Here is a 27,918-nt window from a genome sequence, read left to right as displayed (position 1 = left end):
TATGTGGCCATTCTTTATTATTTTTATTCCTATCACAACTCTGACATTCTAAACATAATTTGTATATTTTCCTCTTACTTTCTAATTTCTTGTAAGGGAATGTTCTTGATTGGGCATAAGCCATGCGTGCTCAATATGTGTATTTTTAAAAATCACGACATTATAATATTCCAAACAATGTGTGAAGTTTGTTCAGGAAGAAAATGTAATGCACTATTTCAGATGCTCTCTCACTTACCACTGTTTTAACAACAGCTTCTTCTGGCAGGCAGAAGTATATTAAAGTATATTAAAGTGTATTTAAGTATATTAAAATGGTGGTGCAATAGCCCCATTGACACAATTCCAGTAAGTTAAATTACAAATTGATGAATTATTCAGTAATAATAAAATAATGCTAACCCAGTTCTCAAACTAGCTTTTAATTTTTAAAGATAGAACATTTGTGAACAGAAGTTGTATCTTTATGCTTTGGACAATTATCCAGTTATTTCATCAAATAGGAAGTGGTTGGTGTCTAAAGCTAAAGTATTCAACGATGCTGTTGCTGCTTATGATAAATCTTCCAGAGTCATTAGAGAGATACAGCACAGAAACAGGCTCTTCATACACAAACTCTGTCCCAATCATCAAGTACCCATTTTTTTTTCACTAACCCTATCCCAACCGATTTTATTTTCTACTTATTCCATTTAACTCAGCCCTGGATTCTACGACTTATCTACATGCTAGGAACAATTTACATTGGCCAATTTACCCACCAACTCGGATGTTTATCGATGTGGGAGGAAACCGGAGGAAAACCACACAGTCACAAAGAGAAGGTGCAAATTCCACAAAGACAGCACCAGAGACCAGGATTGAATCTGGGCTGCTGAAGCTCTGCCAGCTGCTATTGCAACTGTTTGAAGTATCACAGAAACTTTGAAACTGGAAAACATCTTGTAAATCACGAAGATGCTTCCAAGTTTGCATTTATGAACCTCAACGTCTTCCATTAGCCATTTCTGCAATACAATAGACAATAGACAATAGGTGCAGGAGTAGGCCATTCAGCCCTTCGAGCCAGCACCGCCATTCAATGCGATCATGGCTGATCACTCTCAATCAGTACCCCGTTCCTGCCTTCTCCCCATACCCCCTCACTCCGCTATCCTTAAGAGCTCTATCCAGCTCTCTCTTGAAAGCATCCAACGAACTGGCCTCCACTGCCTTCTGAGGCAGAGAATTCCACACCTTCACCACCCTCTGACTGAAAAAGTTCTTCCTCATCTCCGTTCTAAATGGCCTACCCCTTATTCTTAAACTGTGGCCCCTTGTTCTGGACTCCCCCAACATTGGGAACATGTTATCTGCCTCTAATGTGTCCAATCCCCTAATTATCTTATATGTTTCAATAAGATCCCCCCTCATCCTTCTAAATTCCAGTGTATACAAGCCCAATCGCTCCAGCCTTTCAACATACGACAGTCCCGCCATTCCGGGAATTAACCTAGTGAACCTACGCTGCACGCCCTCCATAGCAAGAATATCCTTCCTCAAATTTGGAGACCAAAACTGCACACAGTACTCCAGGTGCGGTCTCACCAGGGCCCGGTACAACTGTAGAAGGACCTCTTTGCTCCTATACTCAACTCCTCTTGTTACGAAGGCCAACATTCCATTGGCTTTCTTCACTGCCTGCTGTACCTGCATTCTTCCTTTGACATGTTTGTGATTCTCTCCGTGGAGGTAAAAATGACATGCACTGAGATCTTTTGGTTTGTTGTGGGTGAGGATCAGCTCCCCATTCAGGATTGATTTCAGATTTTAACTATCACGACAAACCTTCAATGGTAGGTTAATTTTTAATCCTGTATTGAACAAGGCAGATGGTTGGTATTAATCAGCGCCGTTTAATTATTTGTCCTTCAGTTGACAAATCATTGTCTGTGGATGAATCCAAGGAATCATTTAGTCATCGAGTCATAGAGTGATACAGTGTGAAAACAGGCCCTTCGGCCCAACTTGCGCACACCAGCCAACATGTCCCAGCAATTCTAGTCCCACCTGCCTGCGCTTGGTCCATACCCCTCCAAACTTGTCCTATCCATGTATTTGAACCCCAATGTAACATTATCGGGCCTGCAATAAATACACTTTATTTTGTTTTCTTCTCTCCTATCAGGGAAAAAAATGAACTGCCGACAATGTGCAGTGGTACAGTCATGGGTGAGAGTGGAATGGCTACATTTGATGATGTGGGAAGTCCCGTGGAGTTTATTTTTTTGGTGAGAACATAAAGAATACCTTGACATTGGTCTGTTTATAAGTTGATGTGAATCTGCAGTATCAAGCAGTTTGTAAAACACCTTTGGAGAAGGTCATGCTCTTGTTCATTGTAAATTCATTAAAATACAGTAAGGATGCAGAGAATGAATGTTTCTACAATTTGTAAATAACATAATATCAATCAGGGGAGTTTTAAAATCTAACAATTATGTGTCCCTCTATTTAATCCTTTCTGTGATATTATCTTTGCTGGATTTTTTTTTCCCAAACATGCATGATAAAAAAGATAAGGTAACTCAAAGCAATGGTTGAGAGCTCATAACTAATACAGTGGTATTGTATCCAATACGACATGGGCTAAATGTAGGTTTTATGTGTGCCATTCTCTTAGTCCTGTACTAAACTCATTCTGCAGGTGCAGAATCAAGGAGAGCCTTTGGGTGACTTGGGAATACTTTACCTCAGTATTAATTGGCCGTATGAAATCAGTAATGGGAAGTGGTTGCTGTATCTCACTGAAATCGAAATGACTGGAACGGAAAACCAGTACTGTGTGCCTGATGGGATAATCGTGAATGAACTGAATTTAAAGGTATTTGGATATTTTCCCTCATATGCCTAAATGACCTACTAACTCTATTGCCATTTTCACAGCAATTCGGCTATTTGAAATACCTCCAGATACTGTGGGAATGAATTAGTCCTTACAGAGTTCTGTGCAAATATTTAAACCTGGCAAATAATATTACTGAAAATATAAATACAGTGTATGATAATGTGGTGAAAGTTTAACTTTATTTCCTTGCAAAATAGAGTTGGACTTCAATCGAGTTGTACAGAGGTACAGCACAGAAACACCTCGTCCACATTCTCCATCAACCCCCCATTTGCACTAATCCTACATTGATTACTTGTTTTTATTCTCAGCATATTGTCATCAGCTACCCCTTGACTCTACCACTCATCCATACTGGAGCAATTTACAATGGCCAACTAACCTACCAATTCAGATATCTTTGGAATGTGAGAGGAAACCAGAGCACCTGGGACATCCATGTTGTGACAATGAGGATGTGCAAACTCCATCTAGACAGCACCCAAGGTCAGGGTCAGACCTGGGTCTCTGGTGCAGCGAGGCCATGAATTTACTAGCTTTGCATCCTCTTACAAGTCAGGACCTCTTTATTTAAACCAAGCTTCAGACTCTTAATAAGAAGTATCTACCACAGTCTAAATATGAATACTGCAAGGGATTCTGGTTGAACATTCCTGGAATTTAGGATGTGTGGTAAGGATATAATGATCTAGACGCAAGTTTCCACTTGTGACAAGGTAGAATCGATCAGAGAAAGCATTAATGAGTTGACATCCACCACTGAAGACTGCCTTCCACAGGATAAGCAGTGAGCCCCACCCCACTGAATAAATCCCATGTGGGAAAGCTCTGTATAATGTTCTTGTGTCCACTGGAAGATAATCAAGAAAAATATCAGCAAATCTGCCCTTCCGTATAGCTCCAGAATATAATATGTGGCCAGCTACCTTTCTCGAAAGGAGGATTTCTCATAACACAGGTCACCCATGCACTAGTTTTACGTTATCCTAGTTTTGCACCCTACACACTAGGGGACAATTTACAGAACCCAATTCACCTGCAAACCTGCATGCCTTTGAAATGTGGTGGAATACTAGAGCACGCACGTGGTCACAACTCCACCTGGAGTTAATGAGCTTGTGAGCAACTTGCCAATGTCTTCACTCAAATGTGCCATGAACATTGTGTGCAGACAATGGCAAGCTGTTTGAAGAAAAATCAAAGTGCTGAGGTCCAGTCAGTATCTGTGCAGGGAAATGGACGTTTCAGGTCAGGACCCTCCTTTGGAGCTGTTTGAGCCGGTGTGAGGCTAGTTACAAGAGAGATAAGCGAGCAGTTGGGAGTTGAGACTGGGCGATCGACAATCAATTGTTATCCATACTCAGACAGGTTATCAGAAGCTGGAAAGCAAGTTGTGCATCCACAAAAATGACTTTGATGCTGTTAGATTAGAAATAACTCTGAAATTTATTCTTCAGATGGATAATGAAACAAGTCGGCCAGAAAGAACGAAACCGGCAGCTGTTAAAGATTTTGGAAAGTTGACCAATGAGAAAAGTGGAGGAGGCGATCTTCAGTTAGTAAGTACATCGTAGGAAACCGAAGGAATCAACCAGACCGTGAATGCAAAAGCAGAGGATTTGCATTTCTTCTGATTTTCTAGAAGAAAAAAAAATTGTTACCCCCACTTCAAGTATCAAATGTCATATAATTGTAACATAGTTTCTGACAATTGAAATCTGGGCATTCGCTTAAAATACTCATAAAATATTAATAATGAATGACAGGAAAGATCCAACAGTCCACCCAGCCCATTGTGATGAATATGCTCTCCACCCCACTAAAAAAAACAACATACTCATCTGAGCCAGACTGAATAACCTGAATAATTTGCCCAAAAGAACATGGAAATTTCTCTCAGTCTCAAAAATAGTCCAGGATACCACTCTTAACCCCAGTTCTTTGCAATGCATGACCAATGCAAAATAAGTCAACATGTCAGAAGAGAATACAGGTTTAATTATGGTAGATAAAGCAAAAGATCTATATGTGAGTTATTGGTAAAAGCAATATTTTGCAGTGATAATTGGAAATCGAATGCCTTTTTAATGTATTCATTGGATGCATATCGGAATGGATATTCGGGTATTGAATGGGGGCAAAAATGAAATATGTAGATTAAAATATAAGAAAATAACTGCAGATGCTGGTACAAATCGAAGGTATTTATTCACAAAATGCTGGAGTAACTCAGCAGGTCAGGCAGCATCTCAGGAGAGAAGGAATGGGTGACGTTTCGGGTCGAGACAAGGGTCTCGACCCGAAACGTCACCCATTCCTTCTCTCCTGAGATGCTGCCTGACCTGCTGAGTTACTCCAGCATTTTATGTAGATTAAAAGGTCAGATAAGCAGAGAAGAATAATTAAATATAAAGCCAATTGTTGGGATGTAGATGCAAGTGGACGTGAGTGAGGGGGAGTGGGACAACTCGGTGTGCTCTTGGGGGGGTGGCGGTACTGGCGAAAGGGGGTAGATGAGGGATTGTTACCTAAAATTGGAGAATTCAATGTTGTACTGCAATTGGGTTGTAAACTACCCAAGTGGAATTCGATGTGTTTCTCGTCCATGTGCACCTCCAACGGTAGCGCAGCGGTAGAGTTGCTGCTTTACAGCGAATGCAGCGCCGGAGACTCAGGTTCGATCCTGACTACGGGTGCTGCACTGTAAGGAGTTTGTACGTTCTCCCCGTGACCTGCGTGGGTTTTCTCCGAGATCTTCGGTTTCCTCCCACACTCCAAAGACGTACAGGTATGTAGGTTAATTGGCTGGGTAAAATGTAAAAATTGTCCCTAGTGGGTGTAGGATAGTGTTAATGTGCGGGGATCGCTGGGCGGCACGGACTTGGTGGGCCGAAAAGGCCTGTTTCCGGCTGTATATATATGATATGATATGATGATATGATACTAATGTTTGGTAATTGGTTGCAATTTTATGGTTTCATCTCTGGTATAGCTTAACTTTCAAGCACAGTATCTATACTCTTTCACGTTTTATTTTAACAGAAATGTGGAAATACACGCACAGCCCGGTGCAAGCGATTCAATTGTCTGCTGCGCAATATGACGAAAGAGGCCAAAATAACGCTCCGAGCACGACTGTGGAACAGCACCTTTCTCGAGGTACAGATTTTCTTCTTATCGAGTCCACATCACAAGATTAGAAATAGTTCAGCCAGAGCTGATCACACTTCTTGGCATCTGCGTACAGTTGCATCTTGCTCTTCTTGTGCGTGGCGGTGGAAAGATTGGTGGAAACAGGGCCGCGACGTGAACGCTCTTTCCTTGACCCCGAGGTACAGATTGAATCCTACAAAAATGATAAGGATTACTTTGTGAATTTTTCATGTCTTCACTTTCCAGGTTGATTATATCCACTTGAGAGGCTCTTCCAATGTTGATCTGGTGCCTTACAACGTACAAACTGACTGAATATTTCAACAATTCCTACCTTTTATTCAGACATCCTCCCACGTATTTGCTTTGTATCTGCTATACTCAGCGGCCAAGCTAGTAAGGGTGCTTTACTTGAATAAGCCAAATCAAGATACATAGATACATACACAGATACATAGACAATAGGTGCAGGAGTAGGCCATTTGGCCTTCGAGCCAGCACTGCCATTCAATGTGATCATGGCTGATCATCCACAATCAGTACCCCGTTCCTGCCTTCTCCCCATACCCCTTGATTCTGCCAGCCCTAAGAGCTCTATCTAACTATCTTTTGAATGCATCCAGTGAATCGGCCTCCACTGCCTTCTGAGGCAGAGAATTCCACAAATTCACAACTCTCTGTGTGAAAAGGTTTTTCCTCATCTCAGTTCTAAATGGCCTACCCCTTATTCTTAAACTATGGCCCCTGGTTCTATACTCCCCCAACATTGGGAACATGTTTCCTGCATCAAGCGTGTCCAATCCCTTAATAATTTTATATGTTTCTATAAGATCCCCTCTCATCCTTCTAAATTCCAGTGAATACAAACCCAGTCACTCCAGTCTTTTATCATATGACAGTCCCGCCATCCTGGGAATTAACCTTGTGAACCTACGCTGCACTCCTTCAATAGCAAGAATGTCCTTCCTCAAATTAGAAGACCAAAACTGCACACAATACTCCAGGTGTGGTCTCACCAGGGCCCTGTAGAACTGCAGAAGGACTTCTTTGGTCCGATACTCAGCCCCTCTCTTTATGAAGGCCAACATGCCATTAGCTTTCTTCAATGTGTATTGTACCTGTATGCTCACTTTCAGTGACTGATGAACTAGGACTCCCAGGTCTCGTTGTATTTCCCCTTTTCCCAACCTGATACCTTTCAGATAATAATCTGCCTTTCCATTCTTGCCTCCAAAGTGGATAACCTCACATTTATCCACATTATACTGCATCTGCCATGCATCTGCCCACTCACCCAACCTGTCCAAGTCACTCTGCATCCTCATAGCACCTCTTCACACTGCCACCCAACTTTGTGTCATCTGCAAATTTGCTAATGGTGCTTTTAATTCCTTCATCTAAATCATTAATGTATATTGCAGATAGCTGCGGTCCCAGCACCGAGCCTTGCGGCACCCCTCTAGTCACTGCCTGACATTCTGAAAGAGACCCATTTCTACCTACTCGTTGAACATGTATCCTTATTTCCCAGTACATGAAACAATAGACAATAGATGCAGGAGTAGGCCATTCGGCCCTTTGAGCCAGCACTGCCTTTCACCGTGATCATGGCTGATTGTCCACAATCAGTACGCCGTTATCTATTTGTTATCTATTCTGCAAATAACAGGTATTGGAACCAAATGATAAAAGGTAATGCAATAATTCAAACCGATAGAACGCAGTTGACTATTAAGAATAAGAATGAGTTTAATTGATTAATAAAAGCAGTTTCAGCTGCAATGGGTTCTGTCGATAATTTTGCTTATGAATTATGGTTTTAACAATTCAATATTTGTGAAAAATAAAATGATCAAAACTTGCCGTGTAGATTGCAAAGTCGACTATTTTTGTTCCACTATTTTCTGTAATTTGACATCTGATGTACAGACTACTCCAAACCTATACATGGGTGTCTAAAGGCTGAAGGAAACTCCCAGAATTTTTCATTTCTGCTTGATTTAAAGGTGACCTTCCAGAACAGGACCCGAATAAAAACTGATCTAATATATCACAATCTTTACTACTAATCATACTCTTCTAATCTTCTACACAAATCCCCACCAAGCCACATATGACACATATTCTGCACAAGCTCACTCACAACTCTGCTATGGCCACAAACGTATCTGAACTTATAAATACAGTTCACACCTGCATTTTTCACGCTGTACGTTCTCCCCTCTCCTGTCTGGCAGAGAATGCAAAAACTGGAAGCATGCACCACCGGACTGGGAAACTGTTTATTTCCCTCTGTTGTCAGACTTCTGAACAATCATCCCATAAACGAGGCTGTAGCACCAATCTTTCAACCTCCCTCACTGGGGACATTTAACATTTTCTCTGAAACAGTTACGCTACAATGCTGCAAAACTATATTCTGCACTCTGGTATTTTAGTCTTTGCACTAACTGTTGTACTTGTGTACGGTTTGATTGTGCTCATTTAAAGTATGATCTGATTTAATTGGATAGCGCGCAAACCGAAGCTTTTCACCGTACCTTGACACATGTGAAAATACAACCAACACCAATACCATCTTGTGCCTTTGTTATATTAAGGCTTACCAAGTGATGTATGAGGCATTAGTTCTATGTATTAATACATTTCTTAATATTGGTCACCTGAACAAAACATTTGTGGGGCAGTCGCTAACAAAATTCTAGACCGTAATCATTTAAAAGCTCTTCATTTGTTTTTTTTAATTCTAGGAATTCCGAGACTACAGCCGGATTTATGTGCACCTGGAGGCTTCCCTGCACCTATTGACAAATATTTCCACAATCAAAATGATTCAATCAAATGTGAATGTGAGTCCTTTTAGATCTTTCCCTTATCAACAAAATTTAAAATGGCTGTGGTCACTGCCATTTTTTACTGAGTAATCAAGTATAACTTACATTTATATAACACATTTAATGGAATACAATTTCCTATGGTACTTGACAGATATTAGCATCAATTGAAATTTTAAATTAATCATGTAAAGAGCTATGTGGACAAGAATCAGGGGTTTGGTCATAGGGCCAGATTTTAGACGAATAGTTTAAAGGCTTCAAAGAGTCAATCGGGAATCATAATTGCAGAATTTGAACTGTCAGCCCATGAAGTCATTGGTGAAAATCAGGGCTTTGCAAGAGGCCAGAACGTGAAAAGTGTTAGGAATTTGGAAGGATGTTTGCTCGAGAAAATTATAATTGGAGAGATACAGGTAATGGAGGGTTTACTAAACAAATCCAAAATTTTTAATCACAATAAGATAGAAAATGTATCCCTGTTTTTTACATAAAAGTCATAGGATTGAGCTTTTCATTGAGTTCGACTCCACTTTGAGATTTGCTCAAGTGGAATGCATTTTGGGAAGGGGAGTGAAAGCTGAAGATGCTACCACTGTGTGAGTTCAGAACAAATTGCCACGGACGAACTTTCGAATCCACATGATTATTGGATAAAAGAGACTTCTGAATTTCAAGTTTATAGAGGGTGATACTTTAAGCCATCTCATATTGTTTGGATTGTAAAATATCCAAGGACGAATGGTTATCCAGAAGCATATCAAAATGGTGAATGCTTAGTTACAAAAATATGTACAATTCTCAGCTAATCCATCCATTAGCATGAAGCAGTCGACAAAACATTTTTGAATGCACAATCACGAATCAATAAAAAAGCAGATCACCTTCGACATCCCATTTATTCACAAAATGCTGGAGTAACTCAGCAGGTCAGGCAGCATCTCGGGAGAGAAGGAATGGGTGACGTTTCGGGTCGAGACCCTTCTTCAGACTGATGTCGGGGGTGGGACAAAGGAAGGACATAGGTGGAGACAGGAAGACAGAGGGAGATCTGGGAAGGAGGAGGGGAAGGGAGGGACAGAGGAGCTATCTGAAGTTGGAGAAGTCGACGTTCATACCACCGGGCCGCAAACTGCCCAGGCGAAATATGAGGTGCTGCTCCTCCAATTTCCGGCGGGCCTCACTATGGCACTGGAGGAGGCCCATGACAGAGAGGTCAGACTGGGAATGGGAGTGCTGGGCCACCGGGAGATCAGTTGCGTTAATGCGGACCGAGCGCAGGTGTTCAGCGAAGCGATCGCCGAGCCTGCGCTTGGTTTCGCCGATATAAATAAGTTGACATCTAGAGCAGCGGATGCAATAGATGAGGTTGGAGGAGGTGCAGGTGAACCTCTGTCTCACCTGGAAAGACTGTTTGGGTCCTTTGATGGAGTTGAGGGGGGAGGTAAAGGGACAGGTGTTGCATCTCGTGCGGTTGCAAGGGAAAGTGCCCGGGGTTAGGGTGGTTTGGGTAGGAAGGGACGAGTGGACCAGGGAGTTGCGGAGGGAACGGTCTCTGCGGAACGCAGAGAGGGGAGGGGATGGGAAGATATGGCCAGTGGTGGGGTCCTGTTGTAGGTGACGGAAATGTTGGTGGATGATATGTTGGATCCGCTGGCTGGTGGGGTGGAAGGTGAGAACGAGGGGGATCCTGTCCTTGTTGCGAGTGGGGGAGGGGGAGCAGGAGCGGAGCTGCGGGCTGTAGAAGAGACCCTAGTGAGAGCCTCATCTATAATGGAGGAGGGGAAGCCCCGTTTTCTGAAAAACGAGGACATCTCGGAAGCCCTAGTCTGAAACACCTCATCCCGGGCGCAGATGCGGCGTAGACGGAGGAATTGGGAGTAGGGGATAGACTTTTTGCAGGGGACCGGGTGGGAAGAAGTGTAGTCCAGATAACTGTGCGAGTCGGTGGGCTTGTAGTAAATGTCCGTCACTAGTTTTTCTCCTGTGATGGAGATGGTGAGGTCCAGAAACGGGAGGGAGATGTCAGAGATAGTCCAGGTATATTTAAGGGCAGGATGGAAATTGGAGGTGAAGTGTATGAAGTCAGTGAGTTCTGCATGGGTGCAAGAGGTAGCACCAATGCAGTCGTCAATGTAGCGGAGGTAGAGTTCGGGGATGGGGCCAGTGTATGTCTGGAACAGGGATTGTTCGACGTACCCGACAAAGAGGCAGGCGTAACTAAACATCCCATTTAGTTTAGTTTGGAGATACAGTGCAGAAACAGGCCCTTCCACCCACCGAGTCAGCACTGACCTGCGATCCCCATACACTAGGTCCATCCTACACACTAGGGACAATTTACAATTTTCACCAAAGCTAATTAACCTACAAAGCTGTACGTCTTTGCAGTGTGGGAGGAAACCGGAGCACTTGGGGAAAACCCACGCAGCCATGGGGAGAACGTACAAACAAACTCCCTACTGACACCATCCGTAGTCAGGAACAAACTCGGGTCTCTGGCGCTGCAAGGCAGCAACTCTACCGCTGCACCACCTATTTCTATTTCTATTGAATGGTGCAGAGTTTGTGTTCCATAATATGATCTTTCATAAATGTTGCAAAAATATGATTTGTTGCACCACAAAATTTAAAAGTAGAAGATAGAAAATTGTAACAAAGTATAGAAAACTGGTATCTTTTTCACCATTCACCATACAAAACTGGAAGGATGGCTATCACTTCTTGACTAAAATATTGTCATTAATTATTTTTGATTGGTGTTTTGTTTAATCCAGGTAATCCTCAATATTCAACCCGAACCTGATGAAAAACAATCTTCTAATATGAAATGGTTCATCGTGGCGGCTGTGCTGGCAGGAACTCTACTGTTAAGTTTAATAATACTACTACTATGGAAGGTATGCCATACTTTATTTTCATTATGCCCGTAAGCATTCTGTAACTTTGAGGCTAAAATTAGCTACAGCGGCCATGAGCTGAAAAAAACTGACCGCACAATGGGAAGATAACTGACATTGCCACAATCTCGAAATTTATCTGCTTCCTCTTACACGGATAATTCTTTGAGACACAATATCAACCCAGTGAATAATTTCTGTGGTACATCTTTATTAATATGTAATTACTCCCTCGTTGCCACAGATTATCTGCGTTGCATCGTTAAACACTGTAAAAATATTGTGTAGGAAAATAGTGAAAATATTGATCCTTTTTATTGTATAAAATGAACAAAGAAATGGAAAGATGGAAGATATATCAAGGAAAGTTTATAAAATGTGAGGCTGTGAAATATACCCTTGTTTGCACTATTGACAAAAATTGAAAAGAAAACAAAATGGGTTTGTCTTGTCAATTATCATATCATATCATATCATATATATACAGCCGGAAACAGGCCTTTTCGGCCCACCAAGTCCGTGCCGCCCAGCGATCCCCATACATTAACACTATCCTACACCCACTAGGGCCAATTTTTACATTTACCCAGCCAATTAACCTACATACCTCTTATGGATGTGGTCAGTGTCAGTATTAGTCTCTGGTAATATTCCCAAATCTATTTTGCATTAGACTGAGGTGAACAAGTTACAATAATGTTATGGATGTCTTGTACTCAAAACGATTCTTGTTCTTCTTACCTTATTTTGAAAAAGGAAAATAAGCTTGTGTGTGAAAAGTTACATTAATTTTCTGATTGTTAAATGATTCATTATCCTAACTTTGCGATGTTGTGCTACGTATATAATCAAACCAATCAATTTAATCTGCTAACACAAGCATAATGGTGTTGACGATGCATTGGATTGATTAGTAGGACTGGCTGTTACAATCCCTGAAGTTTTGCACTACAATTGACTTGCATGGTGTTGTTCGTGGGGATGACCACTAGGTGATGTTGCTACCATTCAGACACATCTTCAGTTGTGTACCTCAACGTCACTGGGTGTTTCGGCCTTTTATCACAAGACACCCTCAGTCGAGGCTGGCCCACCGCAAGGTGATCAGACCTGGGTGTTTGTCTTATGGTTAGCCTCTAGATCGTCAAGTGGCAGCCCAGACAGCACCTCTTCTTTTCAGCCACAGCCAGTGACTGCTCCATTCGGCGGCATTGGCAAGTTCTTTAATTGTCCACTGAAAAATGATCCCGAAACAGTAATATGTGAAAAAATCAGGTGAGAGTTTTTAGATGATGGTGTCATATTCAAACCAATAGATATATTGTTTGAAAAAGTGATCATCCCATGACATATTGAGAAACTTTACAAACTTGACACTTGATCATCCATACATTAACAATAGAATGTTACCTTTCAAATGCAGTGCTTACATGCAAAGCATCTGGTCCTGCTGTTAATCAACTGCTCGATCAGGACATGTGTACTCTGAACTGCAAAGTATCAAGCGGTTGTAAAGCCACTTCGATTCTTAATGAAATTATGTGGAAATAATTAGTGATCAAATTTGAATGCTACATGTTTGTTGCGATTGCTATGAGCAGAATTGTGTCTAAATTTCATCGTGTGGAAATGATAGCCAAGTTTGCACAGATGGCGATTTTCTTTGCAGACACGAGGAACTGGAGACGCTGGTTTACAAAAAAGACTCAGTGTGCTGGAGTAACTCAACTGGTCAGGCAGCATCTCTGGGGAGGTGACGTTTTGGGTCAGGACATCTTCCGACTGAAGAAAGTGAGTCTGAAAAAAGGTCCTGACCTGTCACCTATCCTTGTTCTCCTGAGATGCTGCCTGACCGGTGGGTTACTCCAGCACTTTGTGTCTTTTATTTCAGGGATTTTCTTTTATGCCGCTCCCTACAATACTCTATAAGTTCTCTTTGCTATTGCCGTTGCTGTTTATGTAGTAATTTACAATCACAAGAAAGATTTTACTGACACAATGGAATAATCGTTTGCATAAGCAACAATCTGAATATATGTGTTCCTCTATCTGTTTCAGCTGGTTTTGAAATGTTGCGATATTGCCTGTTTTATCTTCTAACAGTTTCTGGTTGCAGAGTCTAATGTCGTTTCTGCCAATATGTTTTGCTGGTTTAAACCCATAAAGTGAACATGCAAAGTGATGTTTTGAATTATTTGACATTATGTAAGGAAATGGAAATCTGTTGCACGACAATATATTTGCCTCTATTTGAATAGTCATAACTATTTCATTAACTGCCTTAGAGTACATGGGGAGGGATTTGATTTTTAATCAAGTTTGCACTTAAGGGAGTTATTAAAGCATCAGTTCACAAAAGGATAACAAAGGGTAAACTAATAGGGACAAGTTTTGAAGACTGGGCATCCAGATTTTCCAGTACATAATTAATAAGGCAATATTGATTTGCATGAGCTGGCCAAATAATTATTGTTAACAAATTGAGTGTGTGGTTTTCAGTGAAGAGAAAAGCTACAGGTTACTGTAAAATAAATGTGGGTCTGGCCAGTTGAGTGGTAAAATGCCAATGGAATTCAACCATGTGATGTGTGACGTGATCCACAACTAGGAGGACAGAAGGCAAAGGAATGGTAAGGATCCAGAGATCCTTAAAGGGAACTGCACGGTGGCGCAGCGGTAGAGTTGCTGCCTTACAGCGAATGCAGCGCAGGAGACCCGGGTTAGATCCCGACTACGGGTGTTGTCTGTACGGAGTTTGTACCTTCTCCTCGTGACTCACGTGGGTTTTCTCCGAGATCTCCGGTTTCCTCCCACACTCCAAAGATGTACAAGTGTGTAGGTTAATTGGCTTGGTAAATGTAAAAATTGGCCCTCTGTGGTATAGGATAATGTTAATGTGCGGGAATAGCTGGTCGGCGCAGACCCGGTGGGCCGAACGAGCCTGTTTCCATGCTGTATCTCTAAACTAAAGTCAGAAGGTGCATTAAAAGGCACCTGAGATGCTTTCCTTTATTTGCCAAGGCATAGAATAAAAAAAGTTATGAGACCTGCAGTTGAGTACAATGTTTAATTCTGGTCACCACATGCCATGATAGATGTGATTTGACAAGAGAGAGTACAAGAGAGATTTACAAGGATGGTACCAAGCTATGGAAACAGAGTGATATGGAAAGATTGGATAGGCTGAGGCTTTTACTTTGGAACAGAAGAGGCAGATGGGAGATGAGATGTATAAAAATACAAGGGGATTGAATGGAGTATTTCCCTTGGCAGAGGGATCACAAACCAAAAGGCATCAATTTAAATTCATTGCTAGAAGTATTGGAGAGGAAAAAAGGAAAAGTATTTTTATCTAGAATTAATAAAAGCTAGTTTAGTTTAATTTATTATTGTCACATGTACAGTGAAAAGCATTTGTTGCATGCTGTCCTGTCAAAAACAAAACTGTGCTTGATTACAACCAAAGTGTACAAATAAAGGGTACAATATTTAGTGCAAGATAAAATCCAAATAAAGGTAGGTCATAGGTCTCAAATAAGGTAGGTGGAAGGTCAGGACCGCATTCCAGCTGGTGAGATGACGGTTTGGTTGCCTGATAACAGCCGGGCAGAAACTGTCCCTAAATCTGGAGGTATGCATTTTCAAACTTCTGTACCTCTTGCCTGATGGGAGAGGGGAGAAGAGGGAGTGACCGGGGTAAACCTGGTCCTTGTATATGCTGGTGGCCTTGCTGAGGCAGTGTGAAGCGTAGATGGAGTCAATGGCAGGAAGGTTGGTTTGCTTGGTGGTCTGGGCTACGTCCACAACTCTGCAATCTCTTGCAGTCTTGGATGGAGCTGTTCCCAAACCATGGTATGACGCATCCCAATAAATGCTTTCTACAGTATGTCTGTTACTTCAAGCAAATTTGCAAGAATAATCACCATGGACTCATTTAAGAAAAATCATGTTTTATACATCCAGCTAAAAGATGCTTGTGTTCCATGATGGCAGAATTTGAATTCTGCAGTTATAGAATGTAAGGATCATGTGGTTGGATGGACTTTATTCATTCATAATTAACTTAAGAACAGACATATTACTAAGTGCAATTTTATTTTCTGTGGTAAATTTTTTTTTTGTTTTGTTGGTTATTTTAATTAAATAACTTCCTTCTTTATAGTGTGGTTTCTTCAAGAGAGCGAACACAAGAGCTATGTACGAAGCCAAAGAGCAAAAGGCTGAAATCAAGACTCAGCCCTCAGAAACTAAGCGCCTTACTGACAATGACTAGTGCTGGTCAACCTCACCTCCTGCACTTTTTGGTAATGGAGGGTACAGTGACAGAATAAGGTTGGGTAGGGAGGTGTTTGGGATTTATTATTTTGTAGTTGTATATAGGGTAACTGCCTGTTACCCTTTTATGGAGATTTTATTTACTCCCAAGTGTGTTGTTGCTTTCTTTTCTTTCTAGATCTCAAATTCATACAGAATAAGGTGATATGACATTCATTATTTCTTTGCTATTTTTTATTTTGCAAAATGAATCACTGTAGAACTTTTCCAATAGTTTTCCTCATCCTGAGACTCCTCGAATAACCAAGTGATTTTGAGGAAGGAACTGACCTGGCATGATTTCCCGAATGGCACTCCTGCGTTTAAATTTCTCCCCTTTGAAGGGCAATGTCTTCACAGTCTGGAGATTCCTTCCCAAACCTCTGAGCCTCATTTTCCCCTGTTAAGGTAACCTGAAAACATATCTTAGTAGCCATGGTTTTGGTCATCTATCCAAATAATTTATTGGAATCATCAAAATCTACGGTGCAGAAGAGACCATTCATTCACCAGGCCAAAACTGCCAAAAACTGACCTTAACTGAATCCCATTTCCCAGTTTTATGTAGCTCGCCATCTAATTTTGTTCGATAGTCTATAAATATTCTTAGGACATATTGCAATAATAAATGCCTTATAATTTATTATTGCTGTCAGAGTCAAAAACTTTAGTGGGAAGAAAAAGAGTTAGTCCTTCAACCCTGCCCCACAGCTTTGTAACCTGAAGCAAACACATCCACAAAGGCAATGCCATCCAAATGCATATTTTTTTCGCTGCTTTCCTACAAGGTACAGATGATATCGGGGAAAAAATCTATGCCACATGTCAACGGGCTATTTGACAGTAAGGAATCATTTTGCTTGATCCTGAACTTGCCCAGAACTTGCATTTCCACGTCTATTCAATCGTCATCAGATAGTAACAGAACAAGGGAGTTCTGGTTGGTGCCTTAAGTCAATTGTAGAGTCCTTCTTGAAATGTGATTGAAATTATTCAGTTTAGAAATGATTGGGCAATAAACATTGTCGTCTTGAACTACCAATGGTATTTTTTACCATTTAATGCCCAATCAACTTTCTTAGAAAGAAAATGTCATTATTGATCTTGAAAATTTTGTGTAATTGACTTAGAAAAATGGATTTTGATAGCGATGCTCACTATTAAAACAGAAATTCCCTAAATTGTTCAACTATATTTGCATTATTTTTTGCGATCCCAGTAAATTTGATAGCTATCAAAATGCTGTGCTGAATCTCACTTTTTTTTCTACTCAAAAAAACCTTAGGAGAAAGGACAACTTTATTCTGTCTAACTTTTGTATTCCTTGGCTCTTCCTTCACATGTAACAGACTAATTCTAAGATCCTTTCTCTTACAGACGGCTGTTTTTTTCTCATTCTCTTCCCCAATACACTAATTGCATTTTTTTTTCAATCTTGATGATAGGTAATTTCTTGCTAATCTACATATTTCCTGATTTCCTGTTTTGACTATAGTCAGCTTTCTTGGAAAGATTTCATCATTGTATGTTGCCTGTTTACTAATGTCTCATTTTCTTTTACTTTTTCCGAAATGCTGCTGGGTGAATGAACAACCAGGAATCAGATTTTCTGTTCTATATCATTAAGTACTATTAGATCTGCTTAACAATTAAAACCAGGACTACTCGTACATTTTTCTTTGCATTTCTATTTTCCACTATAATCGTTTCAGAATTATCCTCTTTCTGAGTAATTCTTCCATCACATCTCTTCCCTACCTTTAGTACACAGTTAATGTCTTATTATGCTCAGAATCCACATCACAATGGATACCCCTTCACTCAACATTCGTGGTTAGATCTTCAACCCTACCCCGATGTAGAATGTTTTATTTCTTATGCCTGCAAATCAACTTTAAATATTTCTCTCTTCAATAGCCTACAGAACCCCCTTTTCATCCATCCTTTACCAATTATTTTTTTTGATATCCATAACACCGATACTTCTTTACTCTCATCCATTAACAGATTGGCACATTTTACCAAATCAATGGGATACATAAAATACACATTATCCCTACTGACTTTCCAGTTCAGCTCAGTTAAATCAGCACATAATCCGAGACTTAAATCTGGACTAGAGGGCTCTGTGACACTATTTTCACCAAAGGTCAAGGTGCCTGGGTTCATTACTTTTTAACCTCCTGACAATGATGTTGGTTATCCAGAGATAATAAACATACTGAAAATTATGTTTGTATTTAATCACCACATCAATAAAAAAGTTCACTTTTAAAAAGTGCATAATAACTTTCCTCATCTTTTCTTTCCTGAGCAGTGTGGCTTCTTCAAGAGGACAAGATACTACAGGAGTATGCCCAAGTATCATGCTGTGAAGATCCGCAAAGAAGAACGTTATTTTATCACAGAAGGCTTTACAAAGAAGACCCAGAAGAAGCAATGGGTAACAAACTGGAAAGAAAAGGACAAATACTAATGGGTGCTTTCTTCTGAACCTATAAGCCCCCCCCCCCCCCTCTTGTCCAAACACTTTCCAAGCAAATATTACAGGGAACTCAACCTGTGTGCAAATATTCTGTTCACATTACCTTAGTTCTATTTATGATAACTTATGTTTCAGTCAAATTCAAGAAAAAAACATGAGATAAAGTTTGTAAAGCACAGTGGGAACAACTTGGAATCCTCGATGCCTTTTGAAGCACATCTTTGAGCTTTTGATAGGTTTGAGCATTGTTTTCCCAGTAGATTAGACTAAGAGTCCAATGCACTGAAATACATGGGGAAGGAGCTGGTGGGTGGGCTTGTAGTTGGGGAGGGAGGTGGAGATTGATTGAGGGTTTGAGTAAAGATATTAAGTTACGCAAGGAACAGGGTTGTAGCCACCACTTCATGAGAAACATTGTGTGTTGAATATATTGTTCTATAATAATTTAAACTCGAGAACAAAAGGGTTAATGTTTAATTTATTGTGCTAAAAGGGAAGATGGGTCCATTTGAAATATAGCTTGTGGGTTTAAAATTAGTTGAAGAGCTGGGTGGAAGGGTTGCTGCCAGTCACAAAATCGTTTATCGCTCCCTCCTTCTCCCAAGAACAAGAATTCAGATTACAAGACAAATGGGAGCAACACCAATCGCATTTTGGTTAGGTTATGTTTGTGCTATCGGTGTTGTATATATTTCATTTGTTCCATGTTGTTTAGAATTGCTTTCAGGATATGAGAGATGTGCAGATTTGATGTGACCTTTTCATTTGTGCAGTGTCTACTGAATAACAATTGCAGAAAGTGTATCACCCAAAGACATTGATACATAATATTGTTTATCAATATGTTTTCTGTAATTGCCATGTCAATCTTTTGGTTTCTCTACTATCTTTGAAATATGGTACTTTAAAAATAATTACAATTCATGTGATAATATTAAGGGTACACATACCAATGTGTTTTCATGCCAACATGATATTGGTGGGTAAATTTGATATCTTTTATCACTTCAGATTGAGGTACTAATTGGAATCTGTTGATCCATTATTTACCATCTTGATTGCTGCTTTGAAAAAAAATTAATTTGAGGAGAGAAGGTGTCAGCTAAGTATTCATCCTCTCTAGTTTAGTTTCTAAATTTACACATAATTGATGATTAAAATACTCTGTTTTTAATGGTAAATCTAATATGACAAGATGAAAGTTCATGCCAGAGATCAAACCTATGCCTTTTTTTCTTGCTCACTTGGGACAATCAGAATAGCAGTTATCAACTCGAGTAATAATTGAAAAGAAAGGACATTTTCTATTCTAAATGCGTATTTGTTTCACTCCCTCCATACTGGTGAACTGTCCATAGTAAACTGAATAACATAACATCACATGTGGCAGATAATAATCGAATAATGATATGGTTGTAAGTGTGTATATGTATTTACACAGCTGTACAAGTTGGTGATAGAGAAAGTGTAGGCAGGAAGTGAGCAGTCAGTAATATTTTTTTAGAAAATAATATATAACTTGAAAACCTTAGATTTAAATTTAAATGAGAGATGAAGTGCCCTGTTGCTGACACGAACAGCTAAATGCTTAACGTAAATGTTAATCATACTATATATTTTTTAATAAATAGAGGTAAGTATCTCTTTTTTTTTAAAGGGCATAGAGCTATTCCAATAATATGCACCATTAACTGTGTGTAAAAAATAAACAGATTTTGTGATTTGGTTCCTGGAGTAATTGAAATTTAGAGTAAATACAAATGATTTGACTCTAAAAGAAAGATTTTGTTTCTATTTTAGCTTACCTGCTTAGATCAAAGTGATATTGGACAATCTGCAACCATACTAGAATCTGTCTTGGTTAATACCTATAGCTTGGTTCAGTCAGAATAAAACATTATCGAATATCATTTGCTTAGTGCTGTGTTCAATTCTGGATACTGTCTTTAAGTAAAAATGTCAAAACTTTGTAAAGGACATTAAAAAAAATTACCAGAATGGTACCAAATATGAGACATTTCAGTTCTGTGCGGAAATTGGGAGAGATTTTTTTTAGATTTTATATTTAGAGATACAGCGCGGAAACAGGCCCTTCGGCCCACCGAGTCCGCGCCGCCCAGCGATCCCCGCACATTAACACTATCCGACACACACTAGGGACAATTTTTACATTTACCCAGTCAATACCTGTACGTCTTTGGAGTGTGGGAGGAAACCGAAGATCTCGGTGAAAACCCACGCAGGTCACGGGGAGAACGTACAAACTCCGTACAGACAGTGCCCGTAGTCAGGATCGAACCTGAGTCTCCGGCGCTGCATTCACTGTAAGGCAGCAACTCTACCGCTGTGCCACCGTGCCAGTGTTATTTCCCCACTGACCAGAGAAGGTTAAAGAGATTTTATAGAGATCTTCACACATCATGGAGGAGTTTGATAGACAAAAATGAAAAAAAATTACTTCCACTGGCAGACAAAATCAGGAAATGCAAATTTAAGGAAATTAGTAAAAGGACTAGACATGTCACGTAAGCTTTATGCAACAAGTTGATGTGATCTAGAATGCGTAGTCTGAAAGGGTGATCGAAGCAGATTTGGTTGATTACTACTGTGTTTTAATATTCTTTACTGCTGAACATTTAACAAATATATAAATACTTCATAGAGCTAAGAAATTCTTGTACTGTAAGATTTGTAAATATTTCGTATTCTATTGTATGGATGTGGGGATACTGTTTTGCTACTGTAGTTTTTGTTGTATCAAATTGTATTAATACTGTATAAAATGTTTATTACCGTTTCTGAAATTACTGAAATGGGTAATGTCTTTTTAATAATTTGTGCTACTGGAATATCGAAATAAAAATATTTTTATCAAAATTTATGAAAGACTACCACATTCAGTGGATGAACTGCCAAGATAACAAGATGGCAAATTCAGGTGAGATTCAGGTCGGAGCCGAAAAATCCAATTTGATACAGCACATTAAATTTTATTCCCATTTTATAGAAAAATGTGTCCATTCAGCATACTTTCTCATGGGATGATCATTACATCATTAATCATTGACCGAAATATGGTTGCAACCCCAAGCCTTATCTAAAGTGCTCAACAAAACTGGTAGAATTTATTAACCTTTGATCACGTATCAGCAACCTGTCACGAAGTACTGATACAACCGTGTATTTCAATTAATAAATACTTTAAAAAAAAGCAGAAACTAAATAAAAATAATCCATGTGTATCTTGCTCCAACTTGCTTATTAATTTGAGGGAAAGTTATACCAAAGGCCTTAGTACTTCAAAAAATAAGTTAATAAAAACAATACAGTTGTACATTTAACCAAATAGGCTCTGGGATATATTCAATTATATGTAGCTGCAAATAAGCAATAAAATAAAGATGTGCTTTGCTGTGTTCTTGAAGCTACAAGTGATGTTTAAACCTCAGTCTGAAGAAGGAGTCTCAACCTGAAACGTCACCCATTCCTTCTCTCCTGAGATGCTGCCTGACCTGTTGAGTTACTCCAGCTTTTTGTGATACCTTTAAACCTTTTTTAATATAAAATGGGATTTCTATTTTGTTTTAATTGACTCTTGTTAAACTGGAGTAGTGAAAAGCTTTGAGGAGGCAAAGGACATGATTTATCAACATGGCTACCACATTCAATGGATGGACTACCAGGATGAATTAACACTATGGGAAACTTAACAAGTACACAGTGACTTGTGAATATACATTGGACCACATATCGACATGAACTTGACCCAGTTATCAATGCTCAAGTAACCTTTCGGTGGTGTTATGTCAGAAACCAGCTGAGCCTTGGATGTTTATATTTGTGGAGAGGATTAACAGAGTAACTGTAGATAAAACATCATGAAGAATTGGAAAGAATGATGTGGTAGAGTCCATTGGCCCAACTTGTCCGTGCCCACTGAAATGTTTACCAGTTGAATTTGCCTGTGTTTGGCCTATATCCCTCTGAATGGTACTATCCATTTACCATTTACTGTAATGTGTATAAATGAATTAACCATCTAATGTTTTTTTTAAAAGATTGTAATTATACCCATCTCTACAGTTTCCTATGGCAGCTCGTTTCATATAACCCACCATCCTCTGAGTGAAAAGTCATCCTCTGGTCCCTATCAAATCTTTCTCCTTTCACCTGAACTCTATTCACTCTAGTTTTTAGACTCCCTAACCGGGGGAAAAGATTGTGACCATTGTGTAGGAAAGAACTGCGGAAGCTGGTTTAAACTGAAGATAGACACAAAATGCTGGGGTAAATCAGCGTGACAGGTAGCATCTCTGGATAGAAGGAATGGGTGACGTTTCGGGTTGAGACCCTTCAGAAGAAGAAATCCCATTCTTTACTCAGGATTCCCAGAATCAAAAAGCAATTGGAATTTATCTAGACGGACAGAGGGTAGCAGACTCTGGCCATTAGAAACAATCAGCGCTGGATGGGAAATTGGTCTTGAAGCAATCTGAGGTATTTTAAGGCCAATCCAATAATCCGTGACTCCCTGACTGTTCAAAAATACATCTATTCAATGATTCAGCTTTCTGGGAAACATTCACAATCGCTCTCACCCCATATTATGTAGGCCGTTCCTCATTCTGCAACTATGCTCCCATTTCTAGATCCCTCTGCTGGGGAGGCAAGATTATCTCCCAATCTTGTGAATTTCATTGGATTTTGGCTAACACTTGGAAGGATTACACCTAGAAGAAAATTAAACTACAAAATTACTTTGTTACGGTGTTTTTAGTATTCACTCAAAATGGCAGCTCATTAAATAGGAACAAAGTATAGAAGATATGTTTTTTTTTAAAGAAACAAGGTAGAGTTGCTGCCTTATAGCAAATGCAGCGCCGTTAACCCGGGTTCATTCCCGACTACGGGTGCTGTCCCTACGGAGTTTGTACATTCTCCCCGCGATCTGCGTCGGTTTTCTCCGAGATCTTTGGTTTCCTCCCACACTCCAAAGACGTACAGGTTTGCAGGTTAATTGGCTTGGTAAATGTAAAAATTGTCCCTAGTGGGTGAAGGATAGTGTTTATATGCAGGGATCGCTGGTTGGCACAGACCCGGTGGGCCGAAGGACCTGTTTCCGCACTGTATAAACTAAACTAAAGATGCTGGAAATCTGAGACAAAATCAGAAAATGCTGGAAACACTCAACAGGTCAGGCAGCATTTATTGAAATAGAAAAATGATTAACAATTATATCAAAACCCCTTTTTATTCCTCTTTGAGTTGGGTAACCTTTAGTTTTGAATAAAACTATTAATGAACACTTTGCAACAGTAGAATTGGCTCCACTGATTAGGGAACTAATTTGTATATAAAATTTGTATTTGTTTATATAATCAAAAATTTTAAAGTTCATTAAATGCAAATTTTGGAACATCATCGAAATATTTTAAAAGTAAAATGTAAAAAAGGGATTCTCTCACGGTGACTTTATTTTTACTGTAACTTTACCTTGGTGGAATTTTATCGGCTAACAATAACAATTTTTAAAATCATTATGATGCCATAATATCATAATCATACTTTATTAGCCAAGAATGTTTTGCAACATATGAGGAATTTCATTTGCCATACAGTCATACCAATAAAAAGCAACAGAACACACAAAAAACATTTTAACATGAACATCCACCACATTCCTCACTGATGGAAGGCGAAAAAAAGTTCAATCTCTTCCCTTCTTTGTTCTCCTGCGGTCGGGGGGCCTCGAGCCTTCCGTTGATGGGTTGATCTTGACTCCTGTAGCCGGTGGCGTTTGGGCCCTCACGTCAGGGCGATCAAGCTCCTGCATTGGAGGGGGGGATCTCAGCTCCCCTGCGCCGAGCGATCTGACCCGGGTCGGGGCTAGTTGAACCTTCCACGTCCTTTGGAGCTCCCGACATCGGTCTCGACCCGTGACTGCGAGCTCCTCACGCGTTGGAGCGTCGATCCCAGCCAAGGGATCCCAGGCTCTGATGGTAAGTCCACAGCCCCACGGTGGGGCTCAAAGTCAGTCCTCAGCAAGACCGCCAGCTCCATGATGTTAGGCCGCAGAGCGACTGGAGGTACGATCCGGAAAACAATCGCATCTCCGGCATGGTAAGAGATTGAAAAAAAAGTTTCCCCCGACACCCCCCGCCCACCCCCCACATAAAACAAACCAGAGAACATTAACACATACTTTTAAACTCACACTAAAAATAACAAAAAAAGACGGAACGACAGACAGACTGTTGGCAAGGCTGCCATCGCGGCTCCACCCAGTGGAATTACCCGGAAATGTTTACGGTTGTCTGCATGAATAAGGTTACATGAATTTAACATGGTTTTCAAATGTTTCAGTGAGCCCTGCCTAAAGTACACAGATGTGACGGAGCTTATGATTGCAAGGGATTCATTTCTATATTATTTAGATAAACTCATTTGTGACAATAAAGTTACAATAATTATGAAAATACCCAAAATGGCAGGTTGCTGGAGTCACATCCCAGAACTTAACCTGGCATGTTGATACATTGTTTCCAACCAATTTAATTTGTGACCACATCAGCAAAAAATATTTTGAATATATTGAGGAAAGACTTTGAACTTCAACTCACCATGCCCACATTGTAATCTTGAACTTCGAATTGGGTGTGATGTTTCAGTTCAGCTATTGTTGCACGTACTTTAGATTCTGTACAAAGTTTTCAAGAATTTTACTATTAGTGCAATACTTAATCTTAAGATAATGATAACCGTATCACTTTACCCTGCAGCTCCATGTTCAATTAAGTTTATTGTTTAAATTTATCTTTTGGACTGATTTGCCTGCACATCATTTTCTTGGGACAAATAAAGCTGCCATTAGGAAGTCAATCAGCTATTAGGTACATGCAAAAGTTTCAGGTAAGTATTGTATACTGATTATTTTAGTTAGGCAGTATACTTACATACAGCATGTTGTTCATGTAAACCAAATTAGATGGTGGGTTAGGAAGCTATTTAAATTCTGAAAAATAGCTGTTGAAAAACAAATTTCCCAGCAAAACTACTAGATATCAGTTTTGTAAGATTTGAGAAGTTTTCCCTCATTCTGAAAGCAACACCAAACCAAAGAGCTGCAGTTTGGACATTTTAAACGGGAGACTGGGGCTGATAGCGGAGAAAGGCTGCGGTCAGTTTACCAAGGGATGTCACAATCTGTGGGTCCTAAGATGGCTGCAGGACCTCGTGACCAGCCACAAAAGTAAAAACCTTACAGCCCAGTCTCTAGGTTTCTGCAAAGCCACGGCCAGAACAATGGATGGGTATTGGCCATGCAGAAACCTGCGAAACCAGGTCGAAGTCCAGACACTGGGGCGCTGACATCAGCATACTCACAATGCCCCAAGCCGACCTACACAGTTAATCTCGTTAAGGGGGCACAATAGCCCATAGAAAACTACCTGGTAGATGATGGGAAACCAGTTAAACCCATCACCTCGCAACGAAATACCAATTAACACCGTCTGGCCATCCCCGGTACCCCCGGACATAAGCGCAGATCAGAGAGAGAACTCATACATATCTTTTTGAACAAAGAGATCCCAAGATCTGGCGGGAGATAGGACGGGTCAGAATAGTATAACTGGCCACGACCTTTGGGTTTTAAGGAAGAAAGAAGAAACCTGCAACTCACGCAAGAAGGAAGTCAAACGGATGCAGGAGGAAGAAAAGACAGGCAAGAAGAACGGATGCAAGAGAGAGGAACGGGCACGCAACTCGAGAAGAAATACTGAAAACCGAACAGCAAGTAACCCCAGTAATAGCCCCATGGTGAGCATGTACCCCGATCTTACATATAAGAAAATAACTGCAGATGCTGGTACAAATCGATTTATTCACAAAATGCTGGAGTAACTCAGCAGGTCAGGCAGCATCTCGGGAGAGAAGGAATGGGTGACGTTTCGGGTCGAGACCCTTCTTCAGTCTGAAGAAGGGTCTCGACCCGAAAGGTCACCCATTCCTTCTCTCCCGAGATGCTGCCTGACCTGCTGAGTTACTCCAGCATTTTGTGAACAAACCGATCTTACATATCCTGGACATAGTTTAGTGTAGAGGGGAGGGTGGTTTGAATAAACGTGGGTGTGTTAAAGGAATATGTGTTGGTCAATTTTGCGATGTGTCGTACGTACCCCATCTTACAGTCGTGTATATGTCTTGTAGAACTGTGCGTTTTAGAATTCGGAGTAAAAGGTATTCATGTATTCGGTATGTGTATTATAGATACGCCAATAGAACTGTATAAGTATTCATGTACAATAGTCCCAAGCGCTAAATAAAAGCCTTTTCATTTAAACCCTGGTTTTCAAATCTGGTCTGGTGGAATTTTTCTGCACTATAAACGCTCCTGCATCTAAGTCCAGTGTCTAGAACCGTAAGGGGTGAGTGGGTCGAACCATTCACGGGGAACCAGTGTGCGCGGCCTGGTCAAGGGATCAGAGCAAGGCACGGGGACCTTAGGTCGGGCGAAAGCTCGGCGCAGAAACCCCTTACAGATAATGGCGACCACGAAGGGACACTGGCAGCAGGATGATAGTGGACCAGAAAAAGATTTTAAAACTGGGGATGTAATGGACGAGCGCATTGTGGACTATGTTTTTAGCAAGGTGAATATCACCAAACAATGGATGTGTGGTTTGTTAGAGAACAAGCGCCCACTGGATGCAGCGATCCGGTGGACGGCCAGTAAAGCCCACAAGAAATCGGTAGAGAAGGCGGTCTGGCTGACCTGCTATAAGAAGCAGGTCCAGCTTTTGGACCGCGTGGTTGTGGCACAGGCAGCCCAGATCAGGGACCTTCAGGAGGAGGTAGAGGAGAAGGCTGCGGGTGGGAACCAATTGATCGAGGCTCTGGACTCTTTAAACAAGGAGCGCCGGGTCGTGACCAACCGCCACGAAGCCAGGGTAGAGCTGATGGAGTGTCAGGCTACTGAGGCTATGCGCAGTGAGGGCAAGCTCAGGGAGCAGTGCGCTTCCCTGAGCCACCAGCTGGAGACCCAGGAAGAGAACCTCAAGGGAGTTAGGGCAGCCTATAAAATGGTTTTGGAGGACAGGTCGGAAGAGGCCGACCACGGGGCCTGCCTGCAGGAGATAGAGGGTCTGCGGGGTGCTTTAAATAAAGCAAGCGGGCTGGTCTGTTTGATGAACCCCCCCGTGGGCCAGTCACTAGCGGGTGCGAAGGTCCAGGTTCCGGTCCCTAGAAAGACCATGGTGGCTTCAGCCCCCAGACTCCGCGATCCCCCTAGCTACGAGGCATCCTGGAAAAGGGGTAGTGTAGGGGAGAGAGAGAGAGAGGAGCTCC

At 40.7% G+C, this 27,918-nt stretch overlaps 1 protein-coding gene across 2 annotated transcripts in view; it reads left to right on the top strand.

Moving 5' to 3' along the window:
- The window catches only part of itga3b (integrin, alpha 3b), a 155,785-nt gene extending 134,448 nt beyond the window's left edge, over positions 1-21,337 (top strand). Inside the window, exons 19-26 of one of the 2 annotated variants that reach the window (XM_078424334.1) lie at positions 2,168-2,270; positions 2,687-2,863; positions 4,345-4,446; positions 5,930-6,046; positions 8,791-8,889; positions 11,652-11,774; positions 15,937-16,078; positions 18,406-18,532. In XM_078424334.1, coding sequence (XP_078280460.1) covers positions 2,168-2,270; positions 2,687-2,863; positions 4,345-4,446; positions 5,930-6,046; positions 8,791-8,889; positions 11,652-11,774; positions 15,937-16,047 — 832 coding nt within the window. In that variant the 3' untranslated portion in view covers positions 16,048-16,078; positions 18,406-18,532. Of the gene's footprint in view, positions 1-2,167; positions 2,271-2,686; positions 2,864-4,344; positions 4,447-5,929; positions 6,047-8,790; positions 8,890-11,651; positions 11,775-15,936; positions 16,079-18,405 lie in introns of both variants that reach the window. The other variant, XM_078424333.1, reaches the window with a different exon arrangement.
- The last annotated feature ends 6,581 nt before the right edge of the window (positions 21,338-27,918 follow it).

The sequence above is a fragment of the Rhinoraja longicauda genome, chromosome 29 (assembly GCF_053455715.1).
Source record: "Rhinoraja longicauda isolate Sanriku21f chromosome 29, sRhiLon1.1, whole genome shotgun sequence".
In the NCBI taxonomy this organism is placed as follows: domain Eukaryota; kingdom Metazoa; phylum Chordata; class Chondrichthyes; order Rajiformes; family Arhynchobatidae; genus Rhinoraja; species Rhinoraja longicauda.
The sequence above is the reverse complement of the archived record's forward strand: the minus strand, read 5'-3'. Positions and strand labels throughout refer to the sequence as shown.